Genomic DNA, 20,023 nt, shown 5'->3' on the forward strand with positions numbered 1-20,023 from the left:
TGCTGACTCTCTATTTGCTTGGATATAATTCTAATTCTCTGACTCCAACACAATCTTAGCTACAGACATGCAGCCAATAAAGTAAGAACTTCTGATCTGCATGCTTATTACAGGTCAGCGATTTAGGAAAAAAACATCAGCATGACAGCCATGCAACTAGCATTTTCAAAAGGAGAATACAGCAATGGCAGCCTCCATGTTTCTCTAGGCATAGGTTTTATTGACATTATTAACGTTCTTTTGCAAACAAATCACTGTTGCTTACACCAGCTCTAGAAAGCAGTTTTTGTTTTTCCCCACATACTCTTATTATATGAGACTGTAACCTCTCACAAGCATGGCTCTCCTAATCCTCTGGTGTTAAACTTTATTATAAATGCACAATTTCCTTCTACTTTAACATGTTTTGAAAATGGTGCTATATAAATGCTGTAAAAAAAAAAAAAAAAAAAAACACAAAACGAAAACATAATAAAATATATACAGTACAGTGGCTTAGCGGTTAACTAATGCCTTGCAGCAACGGGGTCCTTGGTTTGAAACACAACCTGGACGCTATCAGCGTGTGTGTGTGTGTGTGTGTGTGTGTGTGTGTGTGTGTGTGTGTGTGTGTGTGTATATATGTGTTGGAGATTTTTTATCAGTTTTTGTTTGGATGATCACTGGTTGTTAGGAGGCCATCGGTAGGGAAGGGAAGGGGTAGCAACAGCAAACAAGCTGCTCTGCTAGCCATATACAGAGACAGGCACCCTGCTTGTTTTTGTACATCAAGCTTGAAATGGTTTTAATTACCTTGTTTTCTATAAAATTTGAATTGCTGATTCTCGCAGTATTAGCACCATTTAGTGACAGCGGCGCTATTAAAAAGAATGTAAATCTGTCACATGTGCCGGTAAAGCTAGATAAACTGGCAGTGGGGATTTCTGAACCTGGTGCAGGCCATTTTAAAGGAACATGCTGCCAGAAAAGTATCAATAGCTCCTCCACCCATTGGGCTTTCTTTTCAGTGAGCACATCATTTGCTTTACTAGTGTACAGCTCACCATATATGCTACAATCTGACTGTATAATCCTTATAAAGTCTTATTTCGATTAACCAAAAGTAAAAAAAATATATATATGGAGGGCCCAACTCAATCATCCCATCAATTACAATACAAATCAAACCAAAGAAAACAGATCCATTGAAAAAAAAAGTTTTCATTATTATATAGTGCCTTGAAAAATTATTCAAACCCTTTGAAATGTTCCACATTTTGTCATGTTACAACCAAAAACGTACATGTATCTTATTGGGATTTTATGTGATAGACCAACACAAAATGTTTGAAGTGGAAGGAAAATGTTAAATGGCTTTTACATTTTTTTACAAATAAATATGTGAAAAGTGTGGCGTGCATTTGTATTCAGCCCCCTTTACTCTGATACCCCTAACAAAAATGGAACCAATTGCCTTCAGAAGTCACTTAATTAGTAAATAGAGTCCACCTGTGTGTAATTTAATCTCAGTATAAATACAGCTGTTCTGTGAAGCCCTCAGATGTTTGTTAGAGAAACTTAGTGAATAAACAGCATCATGAAGGCCAAGGAACACACCAGACAGGTCAGGGGTAAAGTTGTGGAGAAGTTTAAAGCAGGGTTAGGTTATAAAAAAATATCCCAAGCTTTGAACGTCTCACGGAGCACTGTTCAATCCATCATCTGAAAATGGAAAGACAATGGCACAACTGCAAACCTACCAAGACATGGCCGTCCACCTAAACTGACAGGCTGGGCAAGGAGAGCATTAATCAGAGAAGCAGCCAAGAGGCCCATGGTAACTCTGGAGGAGCTGCAGAGATTCACAGCTCAGGTGGGAGAATCCGTCCACAGGACAACTATTAGTCGTACACTCAACAAATCTGCCCTTTATGGAAGAGTGGCAAGAAGAAAGCCATTGTTGAAAGTACGCCATAAGAAGTCCCGTTTGCAGTTTGCAAGAAGCCATGTGGGGGACACAGCAAATATGTGGAAGAAGGTGCTCTGGTCAGATAAGACCAAAGTTGAACTTTTTGACCTAAAAGAAAAACGCTATGTGTGGCTGAAAACTAACACTGCACAACACCCTGAACACACCATCCCCATCGTGAAACATGGTGGTGGTAGCATGTTGTGGGGATGCTTTTCTTCAGCAGGAACAAGGACGCTGGTCAGAGTTGATGGGAAGCTGGATGGAGCCAAATACAGGGCAATCTTAGAAGAAAAGCTGTTGGAGTCTGCACAAGCCTTGAGACTGGGGCAGAGGTTCACCTTCCAGCTGAACAACAACCCTAAACATACAGCCAGAGCTACAATGGAATGGTTTAGATCAAAACACATTCATGTGTTAGAATGGCCCAGTCAAAGCCCAGACCTAAATCCAATTGAGAATCTGTGGCAAGACTTGAAAATTGCTGTTCAAAGACGCTCTCCATACAATCTGACAGAGCTTGAGCTATTTTGCAAAGAATGGGCAAACATTTCACTCTAGATGTGCAAAGCTGGTAGAGACATCCCCAAAAGACTTGCAGCTGTAATTGCAGTGAAAGGTGGTTCTACAAAGTATTGACTCAGGGGGGCTGAATACAAATGCACGCCACACTTTTCACACATTTATTTGTAAAAAAAATGTGAAAACCATTTATCATTTTCCTTCCACTTAATTATGTGCCACTGTGTTGGTCTATTACATAAAATCCCAATAAAATACATTTACATTTTTGATTGTAACATGACAAAATGTGGAAAATTTCAAGGGGTCTGACGACTTTTTCAAGGCACTTTATTACAAAAAAAAACTATTATTAAAAAGGATATGATCATTATGTACATTAGCTAAATGCAGTTATCATAATACAAGATTTTTTGTGTTAATGCTGGTATTTTTTTATGAATTGATAAATGTATACAGAATGTTTCTTTTTAAAACTGCCTAGAGATCAGCCAACTTCTGTTTCTAATCTGCACTTACAGGTAGCAATTGGAATCTGACTGGAGAACAGATAATTTCCTTTCTGGCTTTATTATTATAATAAAGGAGCAAGTTCACATCTGCAATGCAAAATTTTATCTCAGGAACACAACTAAAATCCAACAACGAGGGAGAAAGTTCCTATATAATTGTGCATAGCTTGCTTCTTATGGCTTTACCTTATAGAGTGCATCTTTTAAACTTTGAAGTGTTGTTCCAAGCTTTAAATCCGTCACCGAGCTGAACCAGTCAAGAAGCACAATGTAATCGGCATGACCCCTTCCATGCCATACAGCTTTTGATTCCTCTGGAAGGTTACTTTCAATTTTGGATGCTGTAAATCTGAGGACAAAAAAAGGGAAGATCTCAAAAAACTATTTTATGTCTTTATCAGTACTACTGTACTATTTACATCACCACTAGGACCCACACTTGTACACAGCCTGCAGAAGTGACAGCTGCTACATTCTACTCCAGCCCTGCCACTGGCGATGGCAAATGGGCCTATACAGAGCTGTACCCTGCTGGCCTTATGTTCACCAGCGCATATTTGAGTTGTCACAGTTTTATCAAGTAAATTTTACTGTTTTTTTTATTGCACAAGATCCATGCACTTTTCTCTTTTTGTTATTTTTTTTTTTTTTTTTTTTAACACATACCTATTATGCCTGGTGCACACTGAGCGGGCTGAACGAAAAGGAGCTTGCAAGGAGGTCACTGTAGTAGCTATGCAATGTTAGTACAGCGACCTCCCTGCTGAGCTATTATGTTCGGATTGGATGCTGATCGGCAGATGTTTTTTTGGCATGCCCATTCTACAGAAGCCAGACGTTCGGCCGGCTTCTGTCGGACAGGCTGCCGTACACACGGGCCAAATGTCAGCCGGTTTCTGTTGAACCACCCGATATTTGGCCCGTGTGTACCAGGCTTAAACAGAAGTTATAGCCTTGATGGAGGAGACCTAGATACAAACTACTGCAGGGGAATCTTGCCACCGAGGTCTGAGAAACATCTACTGGTATGTACAGTGGCAAATAAAAAAAGTATGTGAACTTCTTGGAATCAACTGTTTTTCTCTCCTTATCCAAGTCACAACCATGCATGGGCAGGCTGAATGTACCCAAGTTGATTGACCAGGCAACTTGGGTACAACCAGCCCACCAAATTTTAACCACTTCAGCCCCAGAAGGATTTGCCCCCTTAATGACAAGGCCATTTTTTGCGATACGGCACTGCATTGTTTTAACTGACAATTGCGCGGTCGTGCGATGCTGTACCCAAACAAAATTGACGATTTTTTTTCCCCACACAAACAGAGCCTTCTGTTGGAGGTATTTGATCACCTCTTTGTTTATAGCACAAAAAATAAAAACCGAAGAGTGACAATTTTGAAAAAAAAAACAAAATAACAAAAACAAAAAAAAAACTATTTTTTTTAACTTTTTGCTATAATACATATCCAAAAAAAAAAGAAATATAGATAGATAGATATAAAAATATAAATATTGCTATAGGCGTGAATTGATTGGTTTGCACAAAAGTAATCGCGTCTACAAACTATGGGATAGATTTAGGGCCTTTTTTTTTTTTTTACAAGTAAGGACAGTGATCTGCGTCCTTACTAGTAAATACGCATGCGCCGTAGACATCAGTGCCTGTCTTTTGCAAATATCTCCAAAACCGTGTAGGTTTAGGAGATATTTCTTGCACCTTAATCTAGGCTTACCTGTAGGTAAAAGTGGTCTGTAAGTGTTTACAACCACTTTTAGCATATTATCTTTGTCTATTGCTGTGACTTGGATGAGGATCCGGTTACAGTTTATGTCAAATAAAAGCAATAAACCAGTTAATTGTTCTTGCCACTGTAAATTGACTAATCATGAGATCTATTTCTGGATGACATTGATCTTTAAGGTATATAAAATAGGGAAAAGGCTTACCACCAAGCAGCTCAGTGGATTCAATAGTATGGCAGATTTTAGTGTAAGAAAATAAGCGAGTGAAATCTATTTACCTATGCACTGGCAAGATATGCCCCCCCCCCCTTTTTTTTCCCCTATGTCTGAACCACCTTTAAAAAAAAACTATTGTCATAATTCATGGTAATCAGAAGTAGCAATCAAGCGAAAAAAAATAAATAAAAAAATAACACATCATAAGTAGGTTAATGTTGGTACCCAGGAGATATGGCCTCTTCAGGTATGCTAACAGAATTCTGAATGTGAGATTCATTAAAATCATTTGCTTTTCGAGCATCCATTATGATAACATTAATTTCGGGGTCCTTCATCATTGCAAATAATTTCTCTGGGGTAATGGATCCTTGAGGCACTATAAAAAGAAACAAGAAAACAAACAGTATATTTAAACAAAGATTGACACCAACCAATTGCACTCATGAAAGCACACTGTAGCAAAACTGAACTGAGCTACTACCACAAGCTACTACCCTTCTAGAAGCTGGACTTCTTCTCTGACATATTAGTTCTGTACTCTGGGGAATGTTAGTATCTGTAATATATTTGCTTTCAATCATCTTATACAAAACATATAGAGTAAACTTACTATGTTAAAGAAAAGGTATAAAATATGAGCAGCTACTGGATATCTAAAGCTCAACTAACCATATATATGGGATGCACAGTGGAGACCTGACTATATTCTGCTTTTTGTTTGTATACAAGATTATCACCAACTAGATATCTAAAGGTGGCCAAATACTGTAAGATTTATCTTGTTCAGCCCAAGATATTTCTGGATTCTCCCATCCATGGTGAACAGTGTGGAGGCAGGAATCTCCCCTGGAGGCTAATGTATTCGGACATCGACATCAGCGACTGTCACAATACTTGAACAGCCGTTGCATCTGTTTGGATTGGAAAAATTTTCCGCCCAGCCCCTTTTTTCCCCAGAATGTCAGACGGGAGGGAGCCGACAAGGCCAGCCGTGGCTTGAATTTACTCTGTGTATGAGTGCTGAAGTCTGTACACCAAGAATACAGGTCACGGGTACCCGAACGCAGACAATGTGAGGTCAGGGCCACGCTCCCGCACCTGTACACTTGTCAACTTAGGACGAGTGGCTGTGTCTTCATAGACTTACATAGCCTCTCTTAACGCAGCACCTGATGGCTCCAGCCGCATAAACCAACTGCTGATGTGCAGTGTGTAGGTCTCAGCATCCATATGAATGAGGTCTATGGCCAGCTTACAGTAAATCTTATTTAGCCACAGATATCAGATGGCAATGGCATGTGCAGTGGGGACCTGATCTTTCACTGAACAGAAACCTGGACTGTTTAAATTCATACCATCTGAAGAGGTTTCCTTCTTGGGTATTAAATCTTTCTTAGCACCGTTCGCCTAAAACAGAGAAAGAAATGAATTTCAGAGTTTAAAACTTTAAACAAGCAAATACATATCAGGCCTAATTCAGAATCCAGACAGTGTAAAAAGCAGTGTCAATGTGGAAAATGTAGCAGCCTGTGGCACTAGATTAGAAATGGAGTTAACAGATCTGACTCAAACTGGGGTCTCAATGTTCATTTACTTTGAACATCAATAGTGTTCCTTCTGTTGTCCTATAATAAATCATTTTGAATCAGATGCAGTCACTGTTTGGATCCCGCCAGCTGCTAAATACAACAGCCTGCAAGGGAGATTTCTTCATTGACAGTTTTTAGTGTTGATGGGGGCATCTACTAGATTTCTCTTGTTTGGCCCCCCAGGCTGAATGTGTATGGCTAAGCGTTACCCTTCAAAATGTATGCATAAATATAAAGTACACTAATAATCCATGGTTATGGATGATGAGGATGATGTTGTTGTGCATGCACAGAGAATTAGCAGTACAACCTTCAAAATTTTAACTAGCAAGACATGTCAGCTCACTGGTGCTATTCACATAACAGGATCTGGTTACAGATAGAAGCTGTTAAATTCAAAGTAAAATCATTTGAGATACAAAAGGAGATTTCAGTTCTGATAAAAGGCAAGATAATAATAACTAAAGACCAGCCAACTTCCTGAGAGTAGTCCCTCAGAGAAGGAACTGCCTCATACAAACTCAAAACCATTAAACCCATTAGAGTGCAGAATTGGCCAATATCTGAGCTGTGGGTGGCCCTGTTGATTCTTCAAATCACATGCAATCACTGTTTGGGTCCCACCAGCTGCTAAATACAACAGCTTGCAAGGGAGATTACTTAATTGACACTGTTTAGTGTGGATGGAGGCATCTACTAGATTTCTTTTGACTGGCCCCTGGTCTGAACGTTTACTCTTCAAAATTAGAAATATACAGAAGAGCTGTAAATAATGCAGTTAGGAGGGTTATGTAAAAGATAGTTGGTGTATGACAAACTCTAGATCAGTGGTCTCCAAACTGTGACCCGGGGGCCGGATGCGGCCCTTTGCTTGCCTTTATCCGGCCCCTGGGGCACTTTTACTTTCACTGATACAAGACACCATTCCTCCCACTCAAACCAAAAATGGGGCATAATTCCTGCTACTGGCATCAACAGGGCACGATTTTTTCCATTGGCATCAACAACGGGGCACTATTCCTTAAACTGACACCAATGATGTGGATTTATTCCTCCCACTGACACCAATGATGGGGAACAATTCCTTCAACTGATACCAATGATGGGACACTATTCCTCCCACTGACACCAATGATGGGTCACTACGCCTCCAACTGACACCAATGATCGGACACTATTCCTCCTACCGAAACCAATGATTGGACACTATTCCTCCCATTGACACCAATGATGGCCACAGTCTGGCCCCCGTAAGGTCCAAAGGGACAGTAAACTGGCCCTTTGTTTAGAAAGTTTGGAGACCCCTGCTCTAGATGCAACAGTAAAAGCCACCCCAAATTTAACCTGGAGACTGCAGGTTCCACTTTATTATGCATAATCTTGTAATAATAATCACCACATGTTGAACTGAAATTATTTCAAGAAAGAACTTCAAGGGACCATTGTCACACTTGTAAGAGATAGCAGATGTCTAGAAATGAAAGGTAATTTTCTATTTGACTATACTGACTGCACAGCATCCAAAAAACAGAGCCAGCACGAAGTACCACATATGTGCCCATACCCATGATTAAGCCATGCTGTGGGTGAAACATGTTTGGGGCATGGCTTTGGGTAATAGTGAGCAGTCTGCTGTCATTGCAATAAATCTTGGCTGGAGATGAAGACTTTGGTGCGAAGCTCATTATTTGGATGGTTAGAATGATTCTAATTTATTATTCTTTGATTACATGCATGGCAAACTTTACCAATAAACTTTTATCGCTATGCTGGGAAATATTCCCCGGAGTTTCCTTTGGTAAGAGCTTTGCATCCTTCCTCTTCTGCTCTTCTTCCCGGTCTAGTTCTTCGAGTCTCTTTCGCACTTCAGCTTCCTCATACCTGATGGAAAAGCAAAAGCATGCACACAGAAAGTCTAGTTTAGCTGCATCTATTTTTTATTATTTAGTTAATAAAATGATAACATCTTGGTTAAAAAAAATTCAAAGAATACAGCAAGACACTGATACTGCCTGCCCACCCAATAGCAGTACGGTTACACTACATAACCTTCACATTCCAATGCCATAGAACAAGCTAGAGAGAAATGAATGGGGTCTGCCATAGTCTGGTCACTATTGGGTGAGAGCTGCCCAATGTCTGGGTAATCAATGACACCTCAGACAAGTACTGGAAGGAGAGGAGAGGCAAGCCCACATCTGACACTGGTAAATCTACACTTCAAAATTAGAAAGCCTTTACCATTCATTATAAAAATGTAATTACTCATGATAAAAAGACAGTATTGCCAAAATTCATTGACGAAATGGCTACCCTCTCCGTTACCTTTCTTCATAAGGAAAAAATAGAGAAATGTAAACTTGTACTGACCTATTTTTAAGGCTTTTTGAAAGTTTTTCAGCTTCTTCAATCGCCTTTACTATTGTATTAGGACCAATCAAGGCTTTGAAGTACTCCTTAAAACAAGCACAAAATGAACAATTACTTATAAATAATAATATAAAATAATGTATATACTGTACATACACACCCATCTGAGTTCTAAGCATGATATACTTTTGTTTACCCTGTAACGCAACAATTGCAGCGATGGGCGTTAATACCCACACATAAGTCTGACAACTAAGGCTTGCTGTTAGCTCCCACCAACAGCTCTTGGTCACCGGTTATCATCATGATCATGTGACCATTATGACAGCCAATCACAGAGGTCACGTGATTAGCAAGTCTGACCAACCCCCACCTTAAGACCTAGTTAAAAAAGAAACAGGTTTGAGTAAAACCCTGTGTCCTTTTCGAATACAGGAACCTCTACAATCACTCCTTGATACACTAGATGATATAGTGCCTGAAACAATAAGTTTCTTTTTGGAGGATCAGAGGGAACGCTGGATCCTAGAAACCTCTGAGGCGGAAAACCCCGCAACTCCAGCTTGTAACCTTAAAACATAATTGAGGTGACCCACTCGTCCTGAATTGTTGTTTTCCAAAGTGCAGCAGCCTACCCCCCACCCGATGGAGTGGGGGCGTCCCCTCAAAATGAGGGCTTGTTGCTGGGTTTAGAAGAATTTTGGACCAAGGGCCTTTTCTGCCCCTGGCCTTGCGCCCTGTTGGCGGCGGAACCCACCCTGACGCTGAGACATTTGAGGAAGCAGTGTCTGGGTTTTTAAACTTTTTTAAACTGTTTTTATCTTCGCTTATGCCATATTTCATGGAGTTGATGTAAGTGCAATATCTTTTTTTAATAAACTTTTTTATAACGATTCACACTATGGAGATTCTTTTTTTTTTATTCCTCTGGGTCATCCCTGTTGAATATCTATACCCGCTGGACGGAGCCTTCCTGCCTGTGTGCCTCTTCTAAGGAGGTCGAATGGGTTATGTCTAGTGATCGGATAGCCATATGCAAACACAAGCTGTCTTGTAGCTTGCCTTTGGTAAGCATGTATTTCTACGGGTGGTGGATTCTTCACTGGGTGCCATTTGATGAATTTTGTTTAATCACTTTTGGATACCGAATTGGCTTTGGGACTCTCTCGGTTTATGAATATTTACTTTTATTATTTTTTAAGTCATTTATTTTTTAAGTCATTTATTTTTTATGTCATTTATTTTTTATGTCATTTATTTTGAAGTCTTACGATTTCAAGTATTTAGTTTATTTTGTTCAATTCAATGTTTGATGTTGTTTGATATACTTTCTATAGTATATTATCTCAATCCTTTAGCACGGTTCTTGTATATTATTTAAACAAGGGACTTTTCTTCACAGGAAACAGAGGACTCTTCCCTCCGGAAATCTTGTGGATATATTTGTCCAAGTGATCACTGAATAAACGTTCCCCATGAAACGGAAACCTGCCAATAACGTTTTACAAGGAAGCTCAGCTGACCAATTCTTAAGCCATAAAAGTCTGCGCATATGTACAGACAAGAGAGCCAAAACGAGAAACCTGCTGTATTGAATCCGTTAAAACATCAACAGTAAAACATAAAAGTCCTATCAGGATGTTCCCAATCAGACTAGGAGACTCCGGAGAGGGGGAATCTGTCACTCTTCTTGTCACCCTGCGGGATGGAGGCAATCATGCCGGCAAATCCTGTGCTCTAACCTGGCTAGGGTCAAGGACAGTTCATGCTTAGTGATAAAGGGTGAAGCAGCATTGACTGTAGGCACAATACCAGATAGGCGCAGCGGCTCAGATTGCCCGGGAGCCTCTGGTCTTTCAAGGGATATGACTAGGTTCATCAGGAACTACTGATGACAGAGGTGTGCCCTTCCCTATGGTGTTAGTCTGCAAACAAAGAGTACTTGGGTGTAGTTAAAACACATCAGAAAGGAGACCCTTTAATAGGGCTCACCAAGTCCCTATGCAATAATCCCACTAAGCACCTTTAGCCTGCCAAGCAACACTTGGTGACTCACGTGATCCGGGTAAGGTAAAATGAACCACTGCAAGTGTCTGTTCAGAGTCTGCTCTGCGTCCCACAGCTGCCTTCTGGAAGCACCACATGCTTGGCCTGCACAGCTTAAAAAAGCTGGGTGTGCGCCGAAACGTTCTATGCGTGTGTGCACACGCATATGTGGGGTCCCAGCGAGCGGTTGGGACTGTATTCGCGTACGAGGCAAATCTTCGTGCGCCCAGATAAAAGCTACAGCGCATGTGCGGCGAAGCCGCGTGCGCCATAGCTGCCAAACTGCTGAGCCCAGTGGCGCTCTTGCAAATGCACGTGTGCCATGGCGAACCAAGGCAAAATGGCACACCGTAGTGCGCCATCATACAGGTAAAAAACAGCCAGACACAAGCAAAAAAAAAAAAAGGTACACTTTGCAAACACCCACAGCTAGCCCAGAACTCACCCATATGGTCACCGCACACAGGTGTCGAGCCTTTAGCTAGCTTGGCTCAAATGGATCTGATCGGTCAATCCCTTGATTCACTTTTGGAACCGTTTGTGGGACTAGAGACCTGGAGCTCAGAGAGCTCAAACAAACCGTGCCATCCACCTTGCAGACACTGGTAAAAAACTAAAGTACTTCCTGTATGGGAGGGGTTATATAGGGGATCACTTCCTGTCCGAAGACCTTTGGTCTACCAGTGTCCATTCACCTAATGATGGAGTATAACCCAGCAGGTAATGAATATTAGCCTGACTTGGAGTCCCATGATGTATGAAAAAGAAAAAAAGCTTTTCTGCATATTTTATTTACTGGAATGTTACTTATACAATCATGGTCAAACATTTTGGCACCCCTACATTTCTGTCAGATAATGCAGTATGTCGCCCACAAAATTGTTGCAATTGCAAATGTATAGGCATTCTTATGTTTATTTATTTTGTTTGTATTGGCATGACACAAAAAAGTGGAGAAACAAAAAGCCAAAAATGTACTGGACAAAGTTGGCAGCCTCAAATATTTGGTAGCATACCCCTTGGAAAAAAAATAACCAATCGCTTCCTGTAACCATCAAGGCGTTTCTTATGCCGCGTACACACGGTCGGACTTTTCGTCTACAAAAGTCCGACAGCCTGTCCGACAGACTTCCGGCGGACTTCCGGCGGACTTTCGGCGGACTTGCAGCAGACTTTCTAACGAACGGACTTGCCTACACACGACCACACAAAAGTCCGACGGATTCGTACGTGATGACGTACACCGGACTAAAATAAGGAAGTTCATAGCCAGTAGCCAATAGCTGCCCTAGCATGGGTTTTTGTCCGTCGGACTAGCACACAGACGAGCGGATTTCGGGGTCCGTCGTAGTTACGACGTAAAGATTTGAAGCATGTTTCAAATCTAAAGTCCGTCGGATTTGAGGCTGAAAAAGTCTGCTGAAAGTCCGGAGAAGCCCACACACGATCGGATTACCAGCCAGCTTTAGTCCGTCAGCGTCCGTTGGACTTTTGTAGACGAAAAGTCCGACCGTGTGTACGCGGCATTACACCTCTCTACTGGAACTTTGGACCACTCTTCTTTCGCCAACTGCTCCAGGGCTCTCGGATATGAAGGTTTCCTTTTCCCAACTGCTGTTTTGAGAGCTCTCCACAGGTGCTCTATGGGATTTAGATCTGGACTCATTTGCTGGACAGTTCAGTACTCCAGTGCTTTGTCCTAAACCAATTCTGGGTGCTTTTTGGCGTGTGCTTTGGGTCATTGTACAGCTGAAAGATCCATAACCTCTGATGGAGACCCAACTTTCTGACACTGGGCCCTACATTGCACCCCCAAGATTCTTTGGTAGTCTTCATATTTCATAATGCCACGCACACGGTCAAGACATCCAGTGTCTGAAGCAGCAAAGTAATCTCAAAACATTAGTGGCCCTCAATGTGCGAATGTAGGGACTGTGCTCTTTTCTTTAAAAGGCCTCATTTTTTTTTCCTGAAAAACAGTAGAATGATGGGCTTTAACAAAAAGCTGTAACTTTGTTTTGTCTGTCCACAACACATTCTCCCAAAATGATTTTAGCTTCCTCAGGTAAGTTTTGGCAAACGCCAATCTGGCTTTTTTATGTTTCTGTGTCAGCAGTTGGATCCTCCTGGGTCTTACCATAGCATCCCTTTTCATTCAGATAGCGACGTACAGTGCGAGCTGACACAGTTGTACTCAGTGTCTGAAGGTCAGCTTGAATTTGTCTGGAAGTTGATCAAGGTTCTTTATCCACCATTCCAACAATCCTTTGTTGCAATCTCTGATCAATTTTTCTCTTTCGTCCACATCCAGGGAGATTAGCTACAGTGCCATGGGCTGGAAACTTCTTGACACTGTTGCGCACAGTGGACACAAGAACATTAAGATCTCTGGTGATGGACTTGTAAGCTTGAGATTGTCCATGCATTTTCACAAAGCCTTAGACAATTCTTTACTGTTCTTTGTCTTCTCCATGCTCAGTGTGGCACACAACAGAAAGGTTGAGTCAACTTTTCACCATTTAAACTGGTTTCCGGTGTGATTTCTATATTGTCAGCACCAGGGGAGTTTCATTATAAATTACAGGAGGATCACATACTTGGAATGCATTGATTCCTTACAATTTTGGCAATTTTTTTCTTTATGGTCTATTTTTGGCTTTTTTGTTTCTCCACTTTTTTTGTGTTATACCAATACAAAACAGAAATAAATGAGAATGCCTAAACAATTTCAATAATTTTCTGGGCGAAGTGGTGCGTTATCTGACAAATGCAGGGGTGCCACTATTTTTGGTCATGACTGTAAATAGATATACATCATTCATACTGTTTTTGCTATAAGCAGAAAAAAAAAAAAAAAGAAGGATGAAAACTTGGTGCAGGAGAGTGAGAATTAGGTAAATGAATTCCTTATTATTTACAGGAATTTTAAAGTAGTTATAGAAATCACAGTTATGCAATGTTGATTCTTGATTGGGTATGACCGCACTATCAACTACCAAACATTAAAAGATAAGTTCACCCGTTGTAACATGTTAAACCCATATTCAGGGTGTAACATGTTACAGATGCAGCGGCCCTGCACCCCCCCTGATCTGACAGCGAGCTGGGGGATCTTCTCCCCCCCCCAATTGCTGTCACAATCTAAAAAAAAAAAAAAAAAAAAAAAAAAACGCACCGCTCCACCCGTGTCATTCATTTACAGTGTTATGTGAAAACTACAAGTACCGACATCCTTTGAAGTTGAGCGATGTGGTAGTTCATTGAGTCTTCATCTCAAGAGTGTAACTGCCTGCCCATATCGGAGGTACGGGCAGACCGCTACACAGTCTACAGCATTACACCCATGTTCTGCTGATTGTGGGTACAATGCTTTACAGGCTCCTAACAACAAAAAGAAAAAAAATAATGCTGCTATTTTTTTTTACCAGAAAAATGACTTAAATTTGACAGCAATAGTCTATATCCAAGGTAAGACTTTTCTGTTATTAGCCAAATGGATTCCTCTTCTCAGCTACAAATTACATACCCACCCAGCATAACCCTAAATCTACAGGTTAAGGTTAGAAATACAAAACATTATTAACTTATATAAAATGAAAAAACAAAAAATTAGCACCATACCTGGTTTTGCTTGAAATCTGACCTCTTTTTAATTAGTTCAAATACAAATAAAAATTTCATATAGAGAACATAAGATTTTTCCTCATCTCCATCAAGCCGGCACTCTTCTGCTTTCTGAATGATCTTGGAAGCACTGTTGACATAGCTAAAAATATAAATACATAAAAACATTTAAAAAAAAAAAAAATTTATAATATAAATAAATATATATATATATATATATATATATATATATACATACACACACACTTATAATAAAAACAGATATAAATAAATACGCACACCTTTATAGATATATCTTTGAAAAATCTAATATTATAAAAAAAAAATAATAATATATATATATATAAGTATTTAGTCAGCCACCAATTGTGCAAGTTCTCACACTTAAAAAGATGAGAGAGGCCTGTAATTGTCATCATAGGTATACCTCAACTATGAGAGACAAAATGTGGAAACAAATCCGGACAATCACATTGTCTGATTTTTGAAAGAATTTATTTGCAAATTATGGTGGAAAATAAGTATTTTGTCAATATCAAAAGTTCATCTCAATACTTTGTTATATATCCTTTGTTGGCAATGACCGAGGTCAAAAGTTTTCTGTAAGTCTTCACAAGGTTGTCACACACTGTTGCTGGTATGTTGGCCCATTCCTCCATGCAGATCTCCTCTAGAGCAGTGATGTTTTGGGGCTGTCGCTGGGCAACACGGACTTTCAACTCCCTCCAAAGGTTTTCTATGGGGTTGAGATCTGGAGACTGGCTAGGCCACTCCAGGACCTTGAAATGCTTCTTACGAAGCCACTCCTTCGTTGCCCGGGCGGTGTGTTTGGGATCATTGTTATGCTGAAAGACCCAGCCACGTTTCATCTTCAATGCCCTTGCTGATGGGAGGAGGTTTGCACTCAAAATATCATGATACATGGCCCCATTCATTCTTTCATGTACACGGATTAGTCGTCCTGTTCCCTTTGCAGAGAAACAGCCCCAAAGTATGATGTTGCCACCCCCATGCTTCACAGTAGGTATGGTGTTCTTTGGTTGCAACTCAGCATTCTCTCTCCTCCAAACATGACGAGTTGTGTTTCTACCAAACAGTTCTACTTTGGTTTCATCTGACCATATGACATTCTCCTAATCCTCTTCTGGATCATCCAAATGCTCTCTAGCAGACCTCAGACGGGCCTGGACATGTACTGACTTAAGCAGGGGGACACATCTGGCACTGCAGGATCTGAGTCCCTGGCGGTGTAGTGTGTTACTGATGGTAGCCTTTGTTGCTCACCGTTCTTGTGATCATTTTGACCCCACTGGGTGAGATCTTGCATGGAGCCCCAGATTGAGGGAGATTATCAGTGGTCTTGTATGTCCTCCATTTTCTAATTATTGCTCCCACAGATGGATTTCTTCACACCAAGCTGCATGCCTATTGCAGATTCAGTGTTCCCAGCCTGGTGCAGGTCTACAATTTTGTTTCTGGTGTCCTTCGACAGCTCTTTGGTCTTCACCATAGTGGAGTTTGGAGTTGTGGACAGGTGTCTTTTATACTGATAACAAGTTCAAACAGGTGCCATTAATACAGGTAATGAGTGGAGGACAGAGGAGCCTCCTAAAGAAGAAGATACAGGTCTGTGAGAGCGAGAAATCTTGCTTGTTTGTAGGTAACCAAATTTTCCACCATAATTTGCAAATAAATTCTTTCGAAAATCAGAAAATTTGATTGTCTGGATTTGTTTCCACATTTTGTCTCTCATAGTTGAGGTATACCGATGTATATATATATATATGTGTGTATGTATGTGTGTGTGTGTGTGTGTGTGTGTGTGTGTGTGTGTGTGTGTGTGTGTGTGTGTGTGTGTGTGTGTGTGTGTGTGTGTGTGTGTGTGTGTGTGTGTGTGTGTGTGTGTATGTATATATATATATATATATATATATATATATATATATATATATATATATATATATATATATATATATATATATATATATATATATATATATATATATATATATATATATATATATATATATATATATATATATATATATATATATATATATACACACACACACATATACATACATACACACACACACAGCTTAAGTAAGATCTAAATACAAGAGATATTTGTATGCTTAGGCCCCTTTCACATGGGGCGGGCTCCGTAATGTGCATCCGCCTGCTCAACAGAGGTTCTCTACTGATCCCCACTGAGCAGGCAGATGACAGGTCCGTGTTCGCTCCACTGAGCAGACGGGTGACAGGTTCACATCTGCTCTGCTATGCAGAGTGGACACGGACACAGCCCCACTGTTCTCTATAGGCCGATCTACTGGAGATGGTCCACCTGTCATCCGATCCACCAGACGGATCGGGAATGGATTCCCCATCCATCTGTTTTTTAAACCAGCCTTATTTAATCTTAGGGATCCAATTATAAAACATTCGACTTTGCAAACTGAACAAAATGTATGTTTTGTAAGCGATTAATGCCTGCATCATTGGCTCTATCTAGTGGCTAAATTCGGTACAATTTCCTTAAATACCTCCACGAGACAACTAGACCACATTTTGGCCACTCAGCACGGACCCAAAAGTAAACAGCGATCGCTGTAGTGGTGGTGCCTACTCCAGTGATTTCCAGCTTCTCGAGCAGGGTGCATTGAGGTTATTTTTCCCAGGAGTGCCTTGGCAAAATATCTACAAAATTGCCCAAAAATTGTATACAAGCCAGCATGTGGCTGAAGGCTGCCTATTAGTTACATAAAGCCACAGGTTTTCATTGTGCGTCATTACATCCTTCTAGCTGACAGCGTCCTAATGACCAAAGGCATCATCTGTTGATAAGGAGGATGTCAGTCGCCTGCATATCATCCTTGTTTGACCCTCCCCTGCCCCTCTCCATCAATGTACGGGTCACATTAGCTAAGTGATGGAGAAAAACTGAGGGAGAAGAGAAACAATGGAACACTAGTCAGTACCAGTTTGCAAAAATGTATTTGTTTTGGAAGAATAAATCCCCTCTAATGTTGGGTGTCCTACTTGGACTTTTGGATGTTGCTACATTATGAAAAAAATATTAGAATAGTTTTTACATTTTAGAATGGGGTGCCTCAGGACTGTTCATAATTATTAAAGGGTGCCTTAACTGAAAAAAAGATTAAGGCCCCTTTCACACTGGGTCAGGGGCGGCGTCGGCGGTAAAACGCCGCTATTGTTAGCGGCACTTTACCGTCGGTATTCGGCCTCTAGCGAGGCAGTTTTACCCCCCCGCTAGCGTCCGAGAAAGGGTTAAACACCACGGCAAAGCGCCTCTGCAGAGGCGCTTTGCCAGCGGTATTGCCGCGGTGTCCCATTGATTTCAATAGGCAGGAGCGGTGTATACACCGCTCCTTCACCGCTCCGAAGATGCTGCTAGCAGGACTTTTTTTATCGTCCTGCCAGCGCACTGCTCCAATGCGAAAGCCCTCGGGGCTTTCACATTGGAGACAAAGCAACTGCACTTTCAGGTCGGTTTGCAGGCGCTATTTTTAGCGCAATAGCGCCTGCAAACCACCCCAGTGTAAAAGGGGCCTAAGAAACACTGATCTAGAGGAATCCCACAGCTATGGCACATACATACTTACATTGGCCCAAGCTGGACTAATGTACCCAGGGCTTTCTTTCTCAGAGAATAGGTGCAGGAACTCACCCCCCTAATGCCATATCCCCGATGTGGTACACTGTGTGCATCGCGTCATGAGGTGGGTGTGGCCAAATTGCACAGTGGGCGGGTCCTAAAGGAGCATTGTAAACCTCTGCCCCCCTTCCCAGGCTCACTTCTGTACCCCAACTATAACTCATCTCTGCATCCCCATCCACAACTCACTTTCTGCGCTTTGGTCCGCAACTCACTTCTGTACCCCCCACTACAACTCATCGCTGCACCCACCATCCACAACACGCTTTGGCAACCCTGTCCAAAACTCACTTCTGCATCCTCTGCCACAACTTTCCACCCACCACTCACATCTGCACCCCCTGTTTGCAAATCACCTCTGCACCCCCACCAATCCACAACCCACCTCTACACCCCTGCACAACCCATCTCTTGTCCGCAACTAACCTCTCTCTCTCTCTCTCTCTACACAGTGTACCGTCACTTGGGGCTGTACCTCCTGCCGGTAGGAGAGATGCGCTGTCACTTATAAACAGAACGGTGAGCAAATGGCCGGTGAAGGAGGTGGTGGAACAGAGTTTCCGCCATGTATTGTTAAATCCGCCATACCAAACGTCAACTTTAAATCTGTTCAGGTTATCAAGTCTGGTAAACCAAATTTTTTTTTTTTTTTTTTTTTACCTTGAAGACCCCAGAATCACCTAAAATTACTCTTCCATAACACTCATTCAGCACCACTAAATTATAGAGAACAGAATTGCAACACAAGAACAGCCATCGCAAAATAAACTACTCACAGGAAATCTGTGCTTTAGATAACAGCGATTGCTAAACCTTCTGATGCGGGTTCATGGAAAGGCAAAACTAGTATTCATTATAAGATAATTCACAATGGGGCCAAGCCGTTCAAGTATATCTAAACCCCAAAAAATGTATTAGACTTCAGCTTACTAGTTCTCATATGGGATGGATTTGTAAGTTTTCATTTTCCAGGCTAAGAACCTTTTTATAACAAGTACAAAATATACCGGATCTTGCCAGAAATGTCATGTCCTTGTCACTTTCTGCCTATGTGGAAACCATGACTCACCCCACCAAAGATGCCGTGGAGGAGTGAGGGTAACCACCCAGGGACAAATGTGTTTTATCTGCAAGATTACCAGGTGAAAATCAATCAATCAAAAAAAGCCTGAAAAGGGAAAACTAGTACAGACACACAATCTAATGACTGTTAGGCTGCACTATATTAAAGTAGAAAGAAAGACATCACAATAACTGTCCCGTTAAAAAAATGGTTCCAATTAGCACTGATCTGTTCTGTATATATTTTGTAAAAAAATAAATAAATTCAGGAGGATTTTTTTTATTATTTTGTTTTTCTTTGAGGCTGCAGGACCGCAAATCTGCAGCACTTTTCTGTACAGAGGTGGGTCCAACAACAGTGTTGAATATCAAGAAGCCACCGGCATCCATAGCTCCCAGGGTTGTCAAGTGTTTTTAGATGGAAAGAGTTCCCATCCAACATCTGCAGAGAGAGAAGGCAATGAACCGAAGCTTTGCAGTCATGTGACCTCATAGAAAATTAGAGATCAGAGCTAAAGGCGGAGCAAGATTTAACTGGATTTACCTTCTACCTTAATTTTGTGTTTTGGGGCTCACATATGTTTTAAACTGATTGCAATGCCCTCCATATACTCAGTGAAGTGACTGGCCTCTGGCGATACACAAAGATGAAACAAATTCTTCTAAATCTATGCCTGTATATTACACACTGCAGAGCTCAGTGAGGAGA

At 41.1% G+C, this 20,023-nt stretch overlaps 1 protein-coding gene across 3 annotated transcripts in view; it reads right to left on the bottom strand.

Moving 5' to 3' along the window:
• USP8 (ubiquitin specific peptidase 8) overlaps positions 1-20,023 on the bottom strand; it is a 78,866-nt gene that overhangs the window by 47,629 nt on the left and 11,214 nt on the right. For all 3 annotated transcript variants that reach the window (XM_073618582.1, XM_073618583.1, XM_073618584.1), the window contains exons 3-8: positions 14,571-14,715; positions 8,904-8,989; positions 8,282-8,414; positions 6,300-6,351; positions 5,167-5,320; positions 3,169-3,331 (exon numbers count right to left, since the gene is read on the bottom strand). In XM_073618582.1, coding sequence (XP_073474683.1) covers positions 3,169-3,331; positions 5,167-5,320; positions 6,300-6,351; positions 8,282-8,414; positions 8,904-8,989; positions 14,571-14,715 — 733 coding nt within the window. The remainder of the gene's footprint in view (positions 1-3,168; positions 3,332-5,166; positions 5,321-6,299; positions 6,352-8,281; positions 8,415-8,903; positions 8,990-14,570; positions 14,716-20,023) is intronic.

This window comes from Aquarana catesbeiana, linkage group LG03 (genome assembly GCF_042186555.1).
Source record: "Aquarana catesbeiana isolate 2022-GZ linkage group LG03, ASM4218655v1, whole genome shotgun sequence".
NCBI lineage: Eukaryota > Metazoa > Chordata > Amphibia > Anura > Ranidae > Aquarana > Aquarana catesbeiana.